Source organism: Oryx dammah, unplaced genomic scaffold (genome assembly GCF_014754425.2).
Source record: "Oryx dammah isolate SB20612 unplaced genomic scaffold, SCBI_Odam_1.1 HiC_scaffold_16, whole genome shotgun sequence".
NCBI lineage: Eukaryota > Metazoa > Chordata > Mammalia > Artiodactyla > Bovidae > Oryx > Oryx dammah.
Window position 1 is genome coordinate 51,363,632 of NW_024070200.1, and position 21,943 is coordinate 51,385,574.

The window sequence follows — 21,943 nt, forward strand, 5'->3', positions numbered from 1 at the left end:
TGCCATAGCTGTGAGTCAGGTTCTCGGGCCAATGTATCCATCAGCATCATGTATTCTGAGACAGAACGTTGCTATTTAAGAATGGGAAGATTAAATCATTTCTTGTCTTCCAGGTGTGCAGGTATTAATGATGAGATTGCCTTTTCTGAGCTGACTAATGACTCCAAAATGATACCTGTACACATATAAACATATAACTGTCAAACCACACATAAATGTGTATGTGTGTTGCTAAGCTGCATCTTCTTTGTCATAGCAAGATTTTATAAAAATACATATTTATAAATGTACATAGCTTTCTATGTGCATTTATGTACAAGTAAGCATCCTCCTCCCTGTCTTCATCAACAACTCAGGATGTCCCGAGTCTGGCTCCAATAGAACTCTACTGTCTTACCTTCATTTGGCAGTTTCTCCATGTTTTTTTCAAACAGCCATAGGTCCATGTGACTTTCACTTCTGAAATATTCTCCAATGGAAACACAAAGGTTGAAATTGTGAGCAACTTACCGTTGCAGGTAGAAGTCCACAGACTCTTCCTCAGCATTCAGCAGAGCTGCTGCACGGGTCAGGAGTTGATGGCTGCAGCTTCCAGATTTGAGTTCCAAGACGAGGAGCCCCAAGCAGAACATGGCTCCCATCTCCTCCAGCTCACCGGTACCAAACTGTAGACCCTGCCAGTTAAAGAGAGCAGTCAACAGTGAGAACAGAGCAGAAATGCAGTGAAGACAATCTGTGATTAGGAGGAAGAATTCCTGGATGTACATCTATCAGAGAAATGATGAATTAACAGTATTTGTCATTCACTGCCCAATGAGTTTTCTCATGTGCTTTGTGGATCAGTGGTTCTCATCCTGCATAACATCAACCTTAGGGGAGAACCCCCAAGACAATAATGAGTGGTTAGGGGTATTGAAAGGAAGGAGGGTGCTTGAAGATCCAGGAGCCGCCCCCCGCACAGACTTCTGATAAAGCAGCAATGGTTCTATCTATATTTTACAAAAGGATTTCACAGCTGAAACAAAAGTTTTTAAACAATCTTACTAAGAGAGACTAAAAGTCTGCTTATGACAAAATACAAAAGAAAGCAATAATAAATTAAAAGAGTTTCTTGTAGAAAAAGAATGAGATATCCTTTCTCTTCCATAAATTTGCCAACCAATGGAGAATGAAGGAGATCTTTCATGTAAAAACACTAAAACTCAAAAAATAAATAAAAGCCACTCACCATTTATTTAGAACCACATATTCAGCTGTACACATGAAAGCAGAGCCGTGACATATACTCTATGATATTATTAACAATTAGCAAGCAAATTGAGTGTTGACCATGTGTCATTCTGTTCTGAGCTCTTTTACATGCATTGACTCAGTGAATCTTTACCAAAGTCCTGTGAGTTCATCATAGGGTACTGAGCTGAGCTTCCATGCTTTATAGCAGGTCCTGCTAGTTATCTGTTTTAAACATGGTAGTGTATATGTGATGATCTAGATAGAGGAGATGGTTGAGGGGGATCCAAGAGGGACAGGATATATGTATACATATAACTGAACTGGAAAAAGTCAGTTTTCATTCCAGTTGCAAAGAAAGGGCAATGCCAAAGAATGCTCAAATGACTGTACAGTTGCCTTCAGTTCACATGCTAGCAATGCAGTGTTCAAAATCCTCCAGTCTAGGTTTCAGCAGTATGTGAACCGAGAACTTCCAGATGTACAAGCTGAGTTTAGAAAAGGCAGAGGAACCAGAAATCAAATTGCCAACATTCTTTGAATCATGCAGAAAACAAAGGAATTCCAGAAAAATCATCTACTTCTGTGTGATTGACTACACAGAAACCTTTGACTGTGGAAAATTCTGAAAGAGATGGGAATACAAGACCACCTTCCTGGCCTCCCAAGAAACCTGTATGCAGGTTAAGAAGCAACAGTTAGAACCAGGCATGGAACAATGGACTGGTTCAAAATTGGGGAAAGGGTACATCAAGTCTCTGTATTACCATCCTGCTTATTTAACTTCTATGCAGAGTACATCATGCAAAATGCCAGGCTGAATGAATTACAAGCTGGAATCAAGATTGCCAGGAGAAATGTCAACAACCTCAGATATGTGGATAATACCTCTCAAATGGCAGAAAGCAAAAATGAAATGAAAAGCCTCTTGATGAAGGTGAAATAGAAGAGTGGAAAGCTGGCTTAAAACTCAACATTCAGAAACCTAAGATCATGGCAACCAGTCCTACCACTTCAAGGCAAATAGAAAGGGAAAAAGTGGAAACAGTGACATATTTTACTTTCTTGGGCCACAAAATCACTTCAGACAGTGACTGCAGGCACAAAATTAAAAGACGCTTGCTCCATAGAAGAAAAGCTATGACAACCCTAGACAGCATATTAAAAAGCACATATGTCACTTTTCCAACAGAGGTCTGTGTCATCAGAGCTATGGTTTTCCAGTATGTATGGATGTGCGACTTGGACAATAATGAAGGCTTAGTGTCAAAGAATTGATGCTTTCAAATTGTGGTGTTGCAGAAGACTCCTGAGAGAGACTTCAAGGAGATCAAATCAGTCAATTCTAAAGAAAATCAACTCTGAATATTCATTGGAAAGAAAGATGCTGAAGCTGAAGTTACAATACTTTGGTCACCTGATGTAAGAGCCAACTCATTGGAAAAGATCCTGATGCTGGGAAAGATTGAGGGCAGGAGAGGAAAGGGATGACAGAGGATGAGATGGTTGGATGGCATCATCGACTCGATGGACATGAGTTTGAGCAAACTGTGGGAGACAGTGAAAGACAGGGAAGCCCTGCATGCTTACAGTTCATGGGGTCTCAAAGAGTCGGACACAAGTTGGTGACTAAACAACAGCAACAAAAAGCTGATTCACTTTGTTGTACAGCATAAACTAACCCAACATTATAAAGCAATTATATTAAAAAAAAAAAAAGCCCTATGATGGGTGTGTGTGTGTGTCTGTTACTTCAGCAGTGTCCGACTCTTTGCAATGCTATGGACTGTACGTAGCCCACACGCGGAGCTCTTCTGTCCATGGGATTTTCCAGGCAAGAATACTGGAGTGGGTTTCCACACCTGCCTCCTGGGATCTTCTCCACCCTGGGGTCAGTCCTGCTTCTCTTATTTCTCTTGCTTTGGCAGGTGGGTTTTTTACCATTAGCGCCACCTGGAGACTCATAAATTGATTCTGACTTAACAACTCAACAAAGTGCTATATGTAGACTGGGAGGAACACTGTATTACTTGATGAGTAATTACTTCTTTGGATTACTACAAAGTGCATGCTTTTTGAAGTTAGATTTAAAAATTGGATTTGAATCCTAATTTATTTTATGAATGTATTATCTTAGAATTGCGAACTTTATTCACCTTGATTTTCTCATACATAAAAGAGATAATTCCTCCCACCACACACTTAGATGTACCGTGATAAAGAATATTTCAAAGTCCCCACAATATTGATCAATTTTATCTCAATTTTTCTTTCCTTCTTCCTATAAAGATATTTAATACAACAGAATTCAATGTAGTTCTGAGGTCTTCATGTTTATAAAGCACATTTCACTTACATGAAAAAAATCAATAATTGAATATTATATTTTTTAAAAAATAGATTTTCCATCCAAAGAATAGTAATCTAGAAGACAGGGATGTGATAGTAAAAATTTTAAAAGATTTGCCTAAGTGTCCCAAGGAAAAATGAAGTTCCAGGTTAGGAAACTATTTCATGAAAGAATTTCTCGGTAAAATAATAAAGAAATGTGTAAAGTCCTCAACTTTATTTCAGCTGTTTAAAAATGTGGTTCGCTGCATGTTTGGACACCTGTTTACCTAAAGAAAGGAGACATTCTTCAGAGTTAAGGGAAGTCTGTTCCTCCATAAACAACAGCAGCGGGAGGGGAAAGATAGAAGTTCAACAAGTGATTTTCCTTAGGTCAATCGAGAAGCTCCCTTTTCACAAAAAGAGAAAAGATCTCAGTCTCTTCCCAGCTACGGCAGCTCTGCGGTCCAGCGCTTTTCCTCCTCCCATTTTCCTGACTGCTCTGCTTCATTCCACAATGGCTGGCTTGGTCAGGAACAGTGAAGTGGAGGTCAGACCGTCCTCCTCCACCTTCCTGCCTTGCTGGTGGCAAAGGGGAATAAACAAGGAGGGTATGAACAAGAATCCAGGCTCTAGGGATAGGCAGCATAACTGATCCACGTGTGATAGCTCAGCATCCAGCCCAACATATAACAGTTCAGAAGAAAGAAGAGTCCTGGGAGAAATAAATCTCATAGCAGGCACAATATTGGCAGATCAGAGGAAATTTCTACATACAAGTCAAATTCTGTACAACAAGTCAAAAGCATTTTTTTTAAACTACCATATCACCTTACTTTTTAGATTAATTTATTTTTAATTGGAGGATAATTGCTTTATAATATTGTGTTGGTTTCTGCCATACATCAGTATGAATCAGCCATACGTATAGATATATCCCCTCCCTCTTGAACCTTCCTCCCATCTCGCAGCCCTTTAAACCCCTCTGGGTTTTTACAGAGCCCTAGTCTGAGTTCCCTGAGTCATACAGCAAATTCCCATTGGCTATCTATTTTACACATGGTATTGTATATGTTTCCAGGATACTCTCGCCATTCTTTCCAACCTCTAAAAAAAAAGAAAAAAGAATAGCATCTTTATAATGCAAAAAGAGTCTCAGAATAGATATCAGTTCACTTATTTCAGTTAATGGTTAGTAAAATAAAATGACTAGACAAGAAAACATCAAATAAAGTAACTTACAGCATTTATTGCCTGTGGGGCCTTGAAGAACACCTGTTCCATTTCACTCTCTACTATGAATCTCACTTTAGTAACCTATGCTTTTTACTCTCAAACACTATGAAGAACATTTGTTTATCCAAATGGCCTCTTCTTCCATCCTACATTCAGCCTGGAGTGAAAATCTCAGAGGCAAGGACTAAGCCATATATGTTTTTTATATCCCTGGCATGGAACACATAGTTCAGCATATGGTATATACTCCATATATTATAAATGGGTAAGTAATGGCTATAAATGTATGGATATGTGGAGGCATGGGTGTGCGTCCCTTGGATACTCACTGTATTTGCTGAGTGGAACTGTATTTCTCTGGATAGCAAATATAGGAATGCCTTTAAATTCTGTTCTCCTGTTGTTAAATGCCACAAGCAATTTTTAAAACTTTTTATTTTATTTTTGCTCCAGGAGGTGCATTTACTCCCTGGATACATTTGGGGAAACAGGTAAACAAAATTTAAACATTCTCTTATCTACCTTGGTCAGTTACTGTGCACTCACAGCAGTAGTTTTATAGATAAACCTGGCTTTGGGTTAGTTTAAAAGTGTATCTTAGTAAAACAGAGAACCAGTTTTCCTCTCCCTAAGCTTAGTTCAATTAATTAGGATTTGTTTTTCAGCAATGACAAAAAGTCTGACTAAAGTGACTTAATCATAAATGGAACTTTAGTTTTTGCATATCATAAGTTTTGGTGGGTATTCAGTTTCTGGCCTTATTTCAGTTGCTTAGCAAAATCAGGGTCATTATATCTGCTGCTCTTCTGATTTTCTCATCATGACTGCAAGGTGGCTGTAGTAGCTGCAGCCAGCACATCACCATTCAAGGAAGGAGAAAGAGAAAGTGGTAGGGGAGGAGGGAAATGACAGCATATTCTTGCTTATACTTTATTGGTCAGAATTATGTAACAAAGCAAACATTAGCTTTGTAATTGTCTAGTAACTAAATAGTTTAGATTGCTCATCCTTTTTAATAAAGATATGTAAGACAAGAGAGTGTTAGAAACAAGATTGGGAGAGTCCAGCAGTGACACAGCAATATCCATATACCAATGCTGCTATTAAGTATAGGTCCTTATTTTTTCAACACATTGGTAAGCAAAACTCACTGGCACAGTTCTTTACATATACATATATTTTTAAACTTTTCTTGACAATCTACCCCAAAATAAGTGAAATTCATAACTATATTTGATCCTCAAATTGGCTAGTAGCCTCACCCTCATATAATTTTTAAATATCAACATGGGAAGAATATTTGTATTACTGTAGAAGATTACTTATTTTAATATTTTAAAATGTTTTAAAACAACTTTAAAGTCTAAAATTTAATTTTTATTTTAATATTTGTGTTATTGCAGAAAATTATATATTGGTAAGACAAACACAGAATCCACAGAAGATAAGTTTATAAAGCATGAATACTGATAAGCAAGATACTTATTAAGATACTGGTCAGCACAGAGAAAAACCAATTAAAAATCAAATATGGGGAAATATTCTATTTTATTACTTAAAAATACTTCTTACACCCTGCAAATTAGTAGATAAACACACTTAAATTGAAAATATTTAGTGCTGACTCTTACGATAAAAGCTGGCACATATCAAAATACAATGACTATTTGATATGATAATATTACTTCTGGGAATTTTTTCTAAGGAACCAATTCTAATAAAAGTGAAGCCATATGCACAAAATGTGTATCATGTCAAAGTTATACATAATAATTAAAATTTTTTGAGAGAAAAGTCTAAATATCTAATAAGGAAAAATGACGGAATAGATTTTATGAGATATAATGAAGTCACTGAAATAATAATTATAACAATTTGACAATAAGCAATAATGTTTATGATTCAATGATAAGTGTGAAAAGCAAAATACAAAGCACATAATGAAGTGATTTCTGGTGAAGATTTAGAAATGAAAACCCCTCACGTACACTTTCAGACACTATTGATATGATTTGCCTATAATACACAAACACATAGAGAGGGGTAATATCAATAAAACATCCATGTACAAAATACTTTTAAAAATTATCACTCCCTAGAAAAATGTTTTAAAGGCTATGTAGGACTTCCCTGATGATCCGATCATTAAGAATCTGCCTTCCAGTACAGGGTGTGCTCATTAGATCCCTGCTCCCTGAGGATCCCGCATGTCACTAAGCAGCTTAGCCCATGCATCACAACTATTGAGCCCCAGAGCGAAAACTGCTGAAGCACCGTGCACCCTAGAGCCTCTTTCCCACAACAAGCGAAGCCACTGCACTGACAAGCCCATGCACCGCAACTAGAAAGTAGCGCCCGTTTGCTGCAACTAGAGAAAACCCACGTGTAACAGTGAAGACCTGGTGCAGCCAGAAAAAAAAAAAAAACAAACTATACATAGCATGTCAATAAACTAGTGTAATTACATTTAGAAATTGTAAGATCTCCTTTCTTTAATATTCGGAAGTACATCAAGATTTATTTCTTTTATGTGTAATTCAGTGACAGTAAAGATGGGTGTCTTTCATTAGTTCTAGAAAAATGTCACGCATTATTTCTTAGAATAATTTATTCCCCCATTCCCTATCTCCTCCAAAACTCTTAACTCTGCTTTTCTGCTTTTGTATTTTTCATTTCTTTCTATCTCTGTGATTCTGAACATTTTATACAAATACTCCATTTTCATAATTCTCTCTCCAGCTTTATTGAATCATTTTTCTAACATATCCATCTCAAAACATGTCTCTGAAACACTATAAACACAGTTATTTATATGCTCTACCTGATTAGTCCTAAATACAGTCTTTGTGTGAATCATTTATTGATTTTTCTGTTTAATGTCAATAACATAGGCTTGTTTGCTCATTTTGATTTTCCAAGAATTATAAATTTGCATATTATTTAATTCAAAGAAAGTCTTTGTGGATTTATTTTTAATGTTCTTGCCTCCGGAAAGATCTTATGCTTGTCTCCTCTAGGCACTTGGGCACAGCCAGTAAAGGACCAGTATAGGCTGAAGTTTTGGCTTGAAGCCTTTTGGGCTTTACTGTACAACTGAATTATGCTCCCAGATCTGCTTAAAGGAGGGTTTGTGTTGAGAAATTATGAAAAACTTTTCCATTTTTTTCCTGCTCTACCCAAAGCCATGGCCAAAAGACATTCAGGCAAATCTACTTTCTTGCTTTTCACAGATTATGGTTTCACTAGTTTACTGACTGCAGTTGTCATTTTTGGAGGACCTAACTTTGTGTGATTAAGTCTTCAATCAGTGCTCAGATCTTTCATGGGCCTCTCTCTGTGTCCAAAACCCAAGTTATAAGTGAATAGGGATTAATATCTGCCCCCAAAGACCAACAACAATGTCTGGAAAAACCTATCTTTATTTTTAATAAAACTAAACTTCATTGAACACCCTCTATAAGCAAAGAGGGAAGATGTTACATGCTTCATGCTGCCGTGTGTAGAGATACTACAGTTAAAAGTTAAAAGGGTGGCACTCAAAAGACACTAAACAAGTTTCTTATTTATATCTTGGAAATAATCAAGAGATATCACTGCCTTGGTGCAAGGATAGCAAAAAGGAATGATGGGAGAACGAGGTCAGAAGAAATTGCACAACTGAGATGGAAAATGGTATTTCTACACTAAAATCCACATGGAAAGAGTTAACACACTATTCAATGCAGAAAATGAAATTCATTTTGTAGAAGATAACCTTGAGAAAATTTCCAGCATCTCAAGGGAAAGCTGGATAAACCTGATGAGTTAAATATGTAAACAAGAATCATGGAACAGATTCAGGGAAAGTGATCTTGTATTGCGAGACTAGATAGTATGGAAGTCATAACACAAGGCAAGAAAAAGAGAAAGAGAAAAAAGGGATGAGGAGAAAGAAGAAAGAACTTCCTTACATTAAAAAAACAAAAAACTGAGTCTGCAGATCAAACAAGTTCACCAAATATAGGTGCTGTAATTAATTAAAAGAAACCAAAAAAGTATGTGGATCCTTATAAATAATTAAAAATTAAATAGTAAAATTTGCTCACACCAATAGACACAAAAAATAGTAAGGTAATAACATATAGAACTGAGGAGAAAATATTGTGTCTTGAAAAATGTTGTTTACACGTGAGGGCCTTGCAGGAAGATAACCCAAGGAAGAGAAAGAGTTAAATACAGACCACATATTGATAAGGAAACTTTCAGGGACTTCTGTGAAGGTCCAGTGGTTAGGACTCTGTGGTCCCAGTGCAGGGGGCGCAGTTCTGATCATTGGTCAGGGAACTGAGATCCTACATGCCCCCCAGCATGGCCATACAAATAATCAGAACTCAAAAATTTCAGAATTTCTTTTAAAATATTATAACTGTATTGTTTACAATAACAAATACATGGAATGAACCTAAGAATCCATCAGTCAATAACTTGATGAAGAAAATATGATATAGACATATAGATATGGATCCATCAGAATATTAGTCTCAGTAAAATAGAAGGAAATCTTGCCATTTGCAGCAACATGTATAGACATTGAGGGCATTACGTTAAGTGAAATACATTAAGGAAAGACAAAGACAAAGACTGTATGATCTCACTTACATGTGGAATCTACAAAAAAAAAAAAAAACTCACAAAGAACAGACTGGTGATCACTAAAGGCAAAGAGTGGAAGGTGGGCAACATGGGTGAAGGTGATCAAAAGTTAAAAATGTCCAATAGTAAAATTGTAAAACGTCCTCATAGTCAACAAAAGAGTTCAAAATGCAGTACTTGGGTGCAGTCTCAAAAATGACAGAATGATCTCTGTTCATTTTCAAGGCAAACCATTCAATATCACAGTAATCCAAGGCTATGCCCCAACCAGTATTGTTAAAGAAGCTGAAGTTGAATGGTTCTATGAAGACTTACAAGACATTCTAGAACTAACAACCAAAAAGTATGTATTTTTCATCATAGGGGACTGGAATGCAAAAGTAGGAAGTCAAGACATACCTGGAGTAACAGGCAGATTTGGCCTTGGAGTACAGAATGAAGCAGGGCAAAAGCTAACAGTTTTGCCAAGAGAACACACCAGTCATAGCAAAAACCCTAATCCAACAACACAAGAGAAGACTCTACACATGGACATCACCACATAGTCAGTAGTGAAATCAGATTGACTATATTCTTTGCAGCCAACAATGGAGAAGCTCTATACAGTCAGGAAAGACTGGGAGCTAACTGTGGCTCAGATCATGAACTCCTTAAAGCCAAATTCAGACTTAAAATGAAGAAAGTAGGGAAAGTCACTAGACCATTCAGGTATGACCTGAATCAAATCCCTTATGATTATACAGTGGAAGTGACAAATAGATTCAAGGGATTAGATCTGATAGAGCGCCTGAAGAACTATGGATGGAGGTTCATGACACTGTACAGGAGACGTTGATCAAGACCATCCCCAAGAAAAAGAAATGCAAAAAGGCAAAATGGTTGCCTGAGGAGGCCTTACAAATAACTGTGAAAAGAAGAGAAGCAAAAGGCAAAGGAGAAAAGGAAAGATATACCCAACTTGAGTGCCAAAGACTTGATGCTTTTGAACTGTGGTGTTGGAGAAGACTCTTGAGAGTCCCTTGGACTGCAAGGAGATCCAACCAGTCCATCCTATAGGAGATCAGTCCTGAGTGTTCATTGGAAGGACTGAAGCTGAACTCCAATACTTTGGCCACCTGATGCGAAGAGCTGACTAACTTGAAAAGACCCTAATGTTGGGAAACATTGAAGGTGGGAGAAGAAGGGATGACAGAGGATGAGATGGTTTGATGGCATCATCAACTCAAAGGACATGAGTTTGTGTAACTCTGGGAGTTGGTGATGGACAGGGAGGCCTGGCGTGCTGCAGTCCATGGGGTCACAAAAAGTCAGACACGACTGAGCGACTGAACTGAACCAAACTGAACCCATTTGAATTCAGAGTTTCAAAGAAGAACAAGGAGAGATAAGAAAGCTTCCCTCAGTGAACAATGCAAAGAAATAGAGGAAAATAATAGAATGGGAAACACTAGAGATCTCTTCAAGAATATTAGCGATACCAAGGGAACATTTCATGTGAAGATGGACAAAATAAAAGACTGAAATGGTATGGAACTAACAAAAGTAGAAGATATTAAGAAGAGGTTGCAAGAATACACAGAAGAACTATACAAAACAGATTATAATGACCCAGATAACCATGATGGTGTGATCACTTACCTAGAGTCAGACATCCTGGAGTGTGAAGTCAAGTAGGGCTTAGGAAGCATCATTGCAAACAAAGCTAGTGGAGGTGATAGAATTCCAGCTATGCTATTTAAAGTCCTAAAAGATGATGCTGTGAAAGTGCTGCACCCAATATGCCAGCCACTTTGGAAAATTTAGCAGGGGCCACAGGACTGGAAAAGGTCAGTTTTCATTCCAATCCCAAAGAAAGGCAATGCCAAAGAATGTTCATACTACTGCACAATTGCACTCATCTCACTCATGCTAGCACTCATGCTAGCAAAGCAATGCTCAAAAATTCTCAAAGTCAAGCTTCAATTGTACGTGAACCGAGAACTTTCAGATGTTCAAGCTGAATTTAGGAAAGGCAGAGGAACCAGAGATCAAATTGCCAACATTCATTGGATCATCAAAAAAGAAACAGAATTTCAGAAAAAAAAATCTACTTCTGCTTTATTGATTACACCAAAGCCTTTGACTGTGTGGATCAAGACAGACTGTGAAAAATTCTTCAAGAGATAGGAATATCAGACCACCTTATCTGTCTCCTGGGAAATTTGTATGCAGGTCAGGAAGCAAATGTTAAAACTGGACATGGAACAACATACTGGCCCCAAATTGGGAAAGGAGTATGTCAAGGCTGTGTATTGTCACCCTGCTTATTTAACTTATATGCAGAGTACATCATGAAAAACGCTGGGCTGAAGGAAGCACAAGCTGGAATTAAGATTGCTGGGAGAAATATCAATAACCTCAGAAATGCAGATGACATCACAATTATGGCAGAAAGTGAAGAGGAACCAAAGAGCTCTTGATGAAAGTGAGAGGAGAGTGAAAAACATCGGCTTAAATCTCGACATTCAGAAAACTAAGATCATGGCATCTGGTCCCATCACTTCATGGCAAATAGATGGGGAAACAATGGAAACAATGATAGACTTTATTTTCTTGGGCTGCAAAATCACTGCAGATGGTGACTGCAGCCATGAAATTAAAAGATGCTTGCTCCTTGGAAGAAAAGTTATGACCAACCTGGACAGCATATTAAAAAGCAGAGACATTACTTTGCCAACAAAGGTCCATTTAGTCAAAGCTATGGTTTTCCCAATAGTCATGTATGGACGTGAGAATAGGACTATAAAGAAAGCTGAGTGTTAAAGAATTGATGCTTTTGAACTGTAGTGTTGGAGAAGACTCCTGAGAGTCCCTTGGACTTCAAGGAGATCAAACCATTCAGTCCTCAAGGAAATCAGTCATGAAAATTCATTGGAAGCACTGACGCTGAACATGAAACTCCAATACTTTGGCCACCTAATGTGAAGAACTGACTCATTTTAGAAGACCCTGATGCTGGGAAAGATTGAAGGCAGGATGAGAAGGGGATGAGAGAGGATGAGATGGTTAGTTGGCATTACCAATTCAATGGACGAGTTTGAGCAAGCTCCCAGAGTTAATGATGGACAGGGAAGCCTGGTGTGCTGCAGTCTATGGGATCGCAAAGATTCAGACACAAATGAGCCACTAAGCTGAACTGAACTGAATTGTAAAATAAATGTTGTAGGGATGTTTTGTACAACTCGGTGATTATAGTTAATACTGTATCATGTATTTGAAAGTTGCTAATAAACCAAATCATAAAAGTTCTCATCATTTATACACACGATAAAATTGTATGTGTGTTTGGTGACGAATATTAATGAAAGGTGATGATCATTTCTCAGTCTATACATATATCAAATCACTATGTTGTTCTGCTGAAAGTAATATAATGTTATATGCCAATTATAACTCAATAAAAAGTTGGAAAATATTAGCATAATCCTAAATCCAAGAAATTGATCCTTACAGCATGTAAGTAATACAGTAAGACAAATAATTATATAGCCTAATCTAGAAAGTATTTTTCTGACAATGACATGTGGTTGGTGTTATTTGAAAATCTACTAACATAAATGTTAATAAATAGAGATCAAAAAGCAGAGGAGAACAGAGAAAAAAAAACAGGACCTTCTGGATATATGTATCCATTTCAGATACAAATCTCAGTTTATGAGCTAACAGCACTTACTAAACATGAGAGGGCAGCATGGGGGGTATTAACACAGGCCCTGGGGCTCACATTGCTAGTGCCTCAATCTAGTGCTGCCGTATGTTAACTGTATGACCATTAAGAAAACCACTCTCAGTGCCTCAATTTTCTAATCTGTAGAATGGGAATAATAATAATAATCATTAAAGATAATAATAATAATATCACTATCTACCTCATGGAACTCCTGAGATAATTCAAGGAGATAATATATATTTTAAAAACTTGATTTAATAGATGGCCCATGTCTCATTATACAAGTATTTATTATTATTAACAATAACAGCAAACTCATACATGAAAGTGTAGTTGCTCAGTCATGTCCGACTCTTTGGGACCCTACAGACTGTAGCCTACCAGGCTCCTCTGTCCATGGGATTTTCCAGGCAATAGTACTGGAGTGGACTGCCATTTCCTTCTCCAGGGGATCTTCCCAACCCAGGGCTCGAACCCAAGTCTCCCGTATTGTAGACAGACGCTTTACCATCTGAGCCACCAGGGAAGTCTTTCTTACATGAAACCAATAGTCAAAATTATACTTGGCATACACGGTCCTTCTTAAAACTATTGCATACTCTCACTACTGTTATTTACCAATATTCAACAAGTTCCAAACAATTCAGTAAGATAAGAAAAAATTGAATCACACATATTAGAAAGGAAGAAAGCACATTATCATTATTTGAAGACTGATTGGGTACTAAAACAAACAAAAGGAATCAACTGAAACAGAAAATCTATTAGATAGAAGGCAAGAAATGAGTAAGTAGACAGGTAACAAATTAAATATACAAAAATCAATTTCTTTCTATGAACCAGCAAAATAAATTATTAAGTATAATAAAAATTCCATCACAATAGCAACACAACTATAAAATATCTAGGAATGGAATTAATAATAAATACCCTAAGGATTACATGATAAATCTCAGGAATTTACCAACAGATAAAAAAGAAAAATTTAAAGAAATGAAGGAATATACTGAATTCTGGGAAAGCAGGGCCCAATAGCATGCAATATCAGTTCTCCTCATATTAGTCTATAAAAGCATAGAAAATCAAAACAGCAATGGGGATTTTCAGACTTGGCAAACTAATTCCACTTTAAAAGAATACATGGCAAAAATATCCAAGAATCATTTTGGAATAAAGAGTAAAAATAATAATGAGGGTTTTCCTTTACAGATAAGCAAAAGGTCTTACATATTTACAATAATTTACTGTTATGATACTGATGCAGAATATGGCAGTAGATCAAGGGGAGAATACAGAAAGCCCCCAAACCTTGGAATATGTGAAAATTTGCACATGATAAGAAGCTTTCCAAGTCACAAGAAAATGTACTATTTGGAGCTAAAACAAAGACAACTGATCAATATTTCAGGCAAAACTTTTCCCACAAATATAAAATTTTTATTTTGATTAAAAGGCTAAATATTTAAAAATCAAACAACAATACAGAAAAAAATACAGATTTTATGTTTATCACCTCCAGACCAGGAGAAGGTCTTTTAATATATATCTGCAAAGAAGAAACCGTAAAGGAAAATATTAGTGATTGAACAAATAAAATATAAAAATATGTACATTGCCAAAAATATTACAAAAGAAACATGATTTTAATAAAGAGAAAAATTAGCTCTCTTGATACAAAATGCAAATTACTATACTATACTATACTATACTATACTATACTATACTATACTATAACATAGCATGATTTGATTTTCAATTCAGGTTTAGCCTTGACCCCCAAATTGTGCTGATTTGCTGGTACAGATCTATAAATTGGCAATGTCATTGCTAGATACCAGTGGAAGTGCATATAGTTGCAGTATTTCCAAAGGACAATTTGAAAATGCATCCTTAAGAATGCTTAAGCTCTTGGAGTTAATTCAAATCCCAGAAATCAATATTAAGAAAATAGTCATAAGACAAACAATAAGAAATTCCTAAATAAGCATTAGTATATCACTAGTCAAATAAGCTTGTGTATATTCATATCATGGAATATTAACATTATGTGTTTTGAATAGGCAACTTCATGGGGATAATTTCACAGTTTAGTTTAAGCATCTCTGGAATGTTTAAATTTCCTTCTTTAAAAAATTTTTATTTTATTTTCGACTATAGCTGATTGGAACAACAGACTGCTTCCAAATCGGGAAATGAGTACATCAACACTGCATATTGTCACCCTGCTCATTTAACTTATGTGCAGAGTGTATCATGAGAGACGCTGGGCTGGATGAAGCATAACCTGGAATCAAGATTGCTGGGAGAAATATCAATAACCTCAGATACGTAGATAACACTACCCTTATGGCAGAAAGGGAAGAACTAAATAGCCTCTTGATAAAAGTGAAAGAGCAGAGTGAAAAAACTGGCTTAAAACTCAACATTCAGAAAACAAGATTATGGCATCTGGTCCCATCACTTCATGGCAAATAGATGGGGAAACAATGGAAACAGTGACAGACTTTATTTGAGGGGGCTCCAGAATCACTGCAGAGAAAGCAATGGCAGCCCACTCCAGTACTCTTGCCTGGAAAATCCCATGGGCGGAGGAGACTGGTAGGCTGCAGTCCATGGGGTCGCGAAGAGTCGGACACAACTGAGCGACTTCACTTTCACTTATCACTTTCATGCATTGCAGAAGGAAATGGCAACCCACTCCAGTGCTCTTGCCTGGAGAATCCCAGGGACAGTGGAGCCTGGTGGGCTGCCGTCTGTGGGGTCGCAGAGTCAAACACGACTGAAGTGACTTAGCACCAAATCACTGCAGATGGTGACTGCAGCCATGAAATTAAAAGATGCTTGCTCCTTGGAAGAAAAGTTATGACCAACCTAGAGAGCATATTAAAAAGCAGAGACATTACTTTGCCAACAAAGGTCCATCTAGTCAAGGCTATGGTTTTTCCAGTAGTCATGAATGGATGTAAGAGCTGGGCTATAAAGAAAGCTTTATTTTTCTGGGCTCCAAAATCACTGCAGATGGTGATTGCAGCCATGAAATTAAAAGACGCTTACTCCTTGGAAGAAAAGTTATGACCAACCTAGACAGTATATTCTAAAGCAGAGACATTACTTTGCCGACTAAGGTCCGTCTAGTCAAAGCTATGGTTTTTCCTGTGGTCATGTATGGATGTGAGAGTTGGACTGTGAAGGCTGAGCGCCGAAGAATTGATGCTTTTGAACTGTGGTGTTGGAGAAGACTCTTGAGAGCCCCTTGGACTGCAAGGAGATCCAACCAGTCCATTCTGAAGGAGATCAGCCCTGGGATTTCTTTGGAAGGAATGATACTAAAGCTGAAACTCCAGTACTTTGGCCACCTCATGTGAAGAGCTGACTCATTGGAAAAGACTCTGATGCTGGGAGGGATTGGGGGCAGGAGGAGAAGGGGACGACAGAGGGTGAGATGGCTGGATGGCATCACCGACTCGATGGACGTGAGTCTGAGTGAACTCCGGGAGTTGGTGATGGACAGGGAGGCCTGGCGTGCTGCAATTCATGGGGTCACAAAGAGTCAGACATGACTGAGCAACTGAACTGAGCTGAACTGATAAAGAAAGCTGAGTGGTGAAGAATTGATGCTTTTGAACTGTGGTGTTGAAGAAGATTCTTGAGAGCCTCTTGGACTGCAAGGAGATCCAACCAGTCCATCCTAAAGGAAATCAGTCATGAATATTCATTGGAAGCACTGATGCTGAAGCTGAAACTCCAATACTTTGGCCACCTGATGAGAAGAACTAACTCATTTAAAAAGATGCTGGGAAAGATTGAAGGCATGAGGAGAACGGGACGACAGAGAATGAGATTGTTGGATGGCATCACTGATTCAATGGACATGAGTTTGAGTAAATTCTGGAAGTTGGTGATGGACTGGGAGGCCTGGTGTGCTACAGTCCATGGGGTTGCAAAGAGTCATATATGACTGAGTGACTGAACTGAACTGAACTGATAGCTGATTTACAATGTTGTATTAGTTTCAGATGTCCAGCAAAGTGATTTGGTTATGCATAGACTATATCTATTCTTTTCCAGAGTCTTTTCCCATTTGGTTATTACAGAGTATTCGGTAGTGTTCTCTGTGTTGTATAGTAGGTACTTGTTGATTATTGTACGTATAATAGCATGTGTATGTTAATCCCAAACTCCTAATTTATTCCTCTTCCCCTGTGTTTCCCATTTCATAATCACAAATTTGTTTTCTAAATCTCTGAGTTGATTTCTTTTTTGTAAATAAATTCATTTGTATCATTGTTTAGATCCACCCATAATGATAGTATGATGTTTGTCTTTGTCTGACTTATTTCACTTAGTTATGATCGTCTCCAGGTCCATCTATATTGCTGCAAAAGCCATTATTTCATTCAATAGAATATTAAAAGCTAAAGTTGGCTACAGTGCAGTGTATCTTGCAATCCTAATTCCTGCTGCTGCTGCTGCTGCTAAGTCGCTTCAGTCGTGTCCAACTCTGTGCGACCCCGTAGACGGCAGCCCACCAGGCGCCCCCGTCCCTGGGATTCTCCAGGCAAGAGCACTGGAGTGGGTTGCCATTTCCTTCTCCAATGCATGAAAGTGAAAAGTGAAAGTGAAGTCGCTCGGTTGTATCCGACTTTTAGCCATCCATGGACTGCAGCCTACCAGGCTCCTCCATCCATGGGATTTTCCAGGCAAGAGTACTGGAGTGGGGTGCCATTGCCTTCTCCGATCCTAATTCCTAATTTTATTTAAACAATTGTAAATGATTCATATGTCCTAAAATGTTCAAAGTAGTTAGAAATACATGATGATGACAGTACCCACTTTATTTATTTTTCTTTGTTCGATTTTCCTTATTTTTAGTCATGAAAAATAAGTAATTGCTTTTTTGCTCATATTTCCTTAAGCAATGCATGTAAGCTTGAAAAGAGTACTATATCTGAATGAATGTGTTATTTTATATAATATGTGATTTAAAATTTATAAGTAAAATTAAATTTAAAATTCATTATAATAAATCATTAGTTAAATTAAAATTAAATTAAATACTTGAATTTAAATATTTCAAAAGGACAAAAAGCAAAGAATAAAGCTGCCTAGGCATACTGACTTATCTTGAGCACCTGTTTCTTCTTTCACATATATTATTACCTAGTATCTTCTGAAGGTGAAAGTGTTAGTTGCTCAGTCATGTCTGATTTTGGGACCCCATGGACTGTAGCCAGCCAGGCTCTTCTGTCCATGGAATTCTCCAGGCAAGAATACTGGAGTGGGTAGCCCTTTCCTTCTCCAGGGCATATTCCTGACCCAGGGATCAAGCCCAGATCTCCTGCACTACAGGCAGATTACTTACTATCTGAGCCACCAGTATCCTCTAGATTCTCTTTAACTCCTTTGGGTCACTGAGCCTGTGCTTTTTTTCATTTTGGGGTTAAACATCTTAAGGTCTAGTAAAGATATAACAACAAGAAGTCTACTCCCGTATTGTCCCCAGAAATGTTCTCAGAATCTTTGAAAACTACCAGCGTGAGTCAAGAGACAGTGACTTTGAGAGTTTTAAATGAGTTTGGAGAGGCTTTGAGCTGAATTAAGTACGTACAACCTTTGTCCTGACATGCACCCAGCAGAGAAGTTAAAATCAAGCCAATCCAACCATGCAGATCCATGAAATCTAATAGGTGGAAGAGGAGAAAGCGAGAGAGTTGGTGGATAGGTTCCTTGGGTTCCTCGTTTATCGACCCCATCAAATGGACTCTAATGCTTTCACACTGAGGACTAAATCAATCGCGAAGCATGTTGGTGTCTCTGCCATACTCCATCTGATGGGTTCCTGTGTATAAAGCCCCTCTGTATCCATCCTTTCAGCCCAGGCTTCCTAATCCATTACTGACAATTGTTTCCTTAGTAACTGCAAAAAGGCCCTATATTCATGGAAACAGCAGGGCTGAAGGTGTGGGCTGTATTTCAAATGTATCCTTTATTTCTAGGCTGGACCTTCCCTGGGTCTTTTATTGGTGAATTTGTGCTTAAGCCGTGAATGACACAGCAGACAGCTAAGTCCTCTGTGATTGCCTTTCTATGTCTTTCTGGACCATACACCTGAGAGTAAATATGAGTCAGATACTGTATTTTAGACAGCCTACAATTTGAGCAGAGTCAGGAACGTTACCGAGTTTAACTTTCCGTTTTATAGGTGCATAAACTGACAATGCCTTATACAAGGTTATACAGCTAAGTGCTGGTAGAAACCGGGTTACAATAAATGTTCCCCTGACGCTAATCAAATGTCTCTGTCAGTACATATGGCTTTAAACATCACAAACCTGTTTAATAATAGCCTTTGGAGATTTGGAGTTCATTTTTTCTTACAGGTTATGTGCTGCAATAAATCGCACGTTTCCTAATTCCTCATCACCCCAAGAAACAAAATGGCTCAACCAGAATGGCAGCGGGCACACACACAAGCCCAATCTTAAACAACTGGGCTGTCACCTTCCTTCTCTATTCCCACCCACTGTCCCTGTCACTCATCTTCCCTGGCACTTGGATCCCTTATCTCTGCCCTTGGTTCCTGAAGCCTTCATAGCCTACCTTAAGATGGCTAGCCAGAGCAATCTCTCTAACTCTGGGTCCCTAGGGCCACTCTCAGAGCTAGTTTTTAACTTTCCTTGTAGTGGCACAGATTGGGGGTTGGAGGGAGGGAGAAGGTACCCTGCCACTGCCTATGAGTTTTATATAACATTTTGAGAAATTCATCTGAAAAAGACAATGACCAATTAGAACTGCTATGGTTTTTGCAGTGAGAGTTGGACTATAAAGAAAGCTGAGCACCAAAGAATTGATGCTTTTGAATTGTGGTGTTGGAGAATACTCTTGAGAGTCCCTTGGACTGCAAGGAGATCCAACCAGTCCATCCTAAAGGAAATCAGTCCTGAATATTCATTGGAAGGACGGATCCTAAAGCTGAAGTTCCAATACTTTGGCCACCTGATGCGAAGAGCTGACTCAGAGGAAAAGACCCTGATGCTGGGAAAGACCGAGGGCAGGAGGAGAGGGGACAACAGAGAATGAGATGGTGAGATAGCATCACCAACTCAATGGACATGAATTTAAGCAGATTCTGGGAGACAGTGAAGGGCAGGGAAGCCTGGCAGGCTGCAGTCCATGAGGTCCCAAAGAGTTGGACACAACTTAGTGACTGAACAGCAGCGACAACAAATTTGAACAAGTGCTGGTCATAGCAATGGAGCAAGGTTCTGCTTGGCCAGATCCTGTAGCTTCTGAACCTTGATGTGGTCCTGGAGGAATCTGGAAGAAGAGTGAGCAAGAACAGTATAGTGAAGGGGTGGATGGGGTTCCCCTGGAGGGCACCAGCAGTGGCTATTAACGTGCAGAAGTGGAAGTATTTTAATGCACTAACAATGGACATAGTCATACTGGTGCACCCAGTGGAATATCAATCCTAATCTTTATCCAAGCCTCCAGGTTTCACTCCAGTCCATCCAAGTGCACCTGGGAGGTGTCTCTTTATCTGATGAGAGGGATGGGACATAAACAAAAACTATTTTCAAAAGGTGGAACAGCATTAACATGAAGCTGAACCCCAACTTTCCCATATGACTTCTGCCAGGAGAGGGACCCACCAGACAGGCCTTCACCAGACACTCTGGATGGTGAATGCCTTGGGAGGGTAAGAGCACCATAATAATGCTGAAGCCAGTGCTTCTCAAAACATGATCCTCAGATTAGTGTTTGCCTGTGAAATGTTTGTGAACACTTAGAGAAATAGAAGAACTGAGCCTGAATATAAATCAATCAAGTGACGAAGCACACGTTTAGTTAATCTGATTTTTTTTCCAAGGAAGGAGCATGTGATTGTGTTTATTTATATTTCTGGTACAAGCTACTTATATCTTTGTAGTAACAGATGAATTGATAGTTCAAGAACCTGTTTGAGTCGTACTGCTCCAGAATAGGCCCCCAAAAGGCCTCTGCTTTGAATAGTGCAAAATAATATGTTTGGAGTCAGTTCTGTAGGCTCTGAATCTCAACACTGCCACTTCATATCCCAGTGGCTATTCAATTTATATAACCTATCTGAAATCAAGGCCTTTTTCCTTAAAATGGGAAAATATTATCTATCACTCAAATGTTTCTATGAATACTGAATGAAATAAAATGTGCACATGTACCACACAGCTGCACAGAGTAGATGCTCCATAAATGGGAATTTCGGGTGCTTTTACCACATGCACTATTATATACATGAGTGTAGCCATTTATACAGATGAGATATATATCTGTACACACATATACACATATATATGAAACATACAAATATAAGTATGTCCTTAAAAAGCTAAAAAGAGAGTCACCCATGATCCACGAATCCCATTCCTAGGCATATATCTGAAGAAAACTCTAATTTAAAAAGACACCTGCACCCCAGAGTTCATGGAAGCACTATTTACACTAGCCAAGGCTATTGTATCACTCTCTCTCTCTATATATATATATATATGTGTGTGTGTGTGTGTGTGTGTATGTATATGCACACACATTTAATGGAATATTACTCAGCCTTTAAAAAGAATGAAATAATGCCATTTACAGTAACACAAATAGATCTGGAAACTGTCAGGCTAAATGAAATGAGGCAGAAAGAGACAGACAAAAACCATATGATATCACTTATATGTGAGATTTTAAAAAATGACACAAATGAACTTATTTACAGAAGTGAAATAGACTCACAGACACAAGTTACAAACTCATGGTTAATAAAGAATACTTTATGCT

The 21,943-nt window shown here is 38.2% G+C and overlaps 1 protein-coding gene across 1 annotated transcript in view; it reads right to left on the reverse strand.

The window, feature by feature from the left end:
* Nucleotides 1-319: 319 nt before the first annotated feature.
* The window catches only part of LOC120875387 (cytosolic carboxypeptidase 4-like), a 166,395-nt gene continuing 144,771 nt past the window's right edge, over nucleotides 320-21,943 (reverse strand). Inside the window, exon 4 of the mRNA XM_040257141.1 lies at nucleotides 320-674. Within this exon, the coding sequence (XP_040113075.1) occupies nucleotides 507-674 (168 nt within the window). The 3' untranslated portion in view covers nucleotides 320-506. The remainder of the gene's footprint in view (nucleotides 675-21,943) is intronic.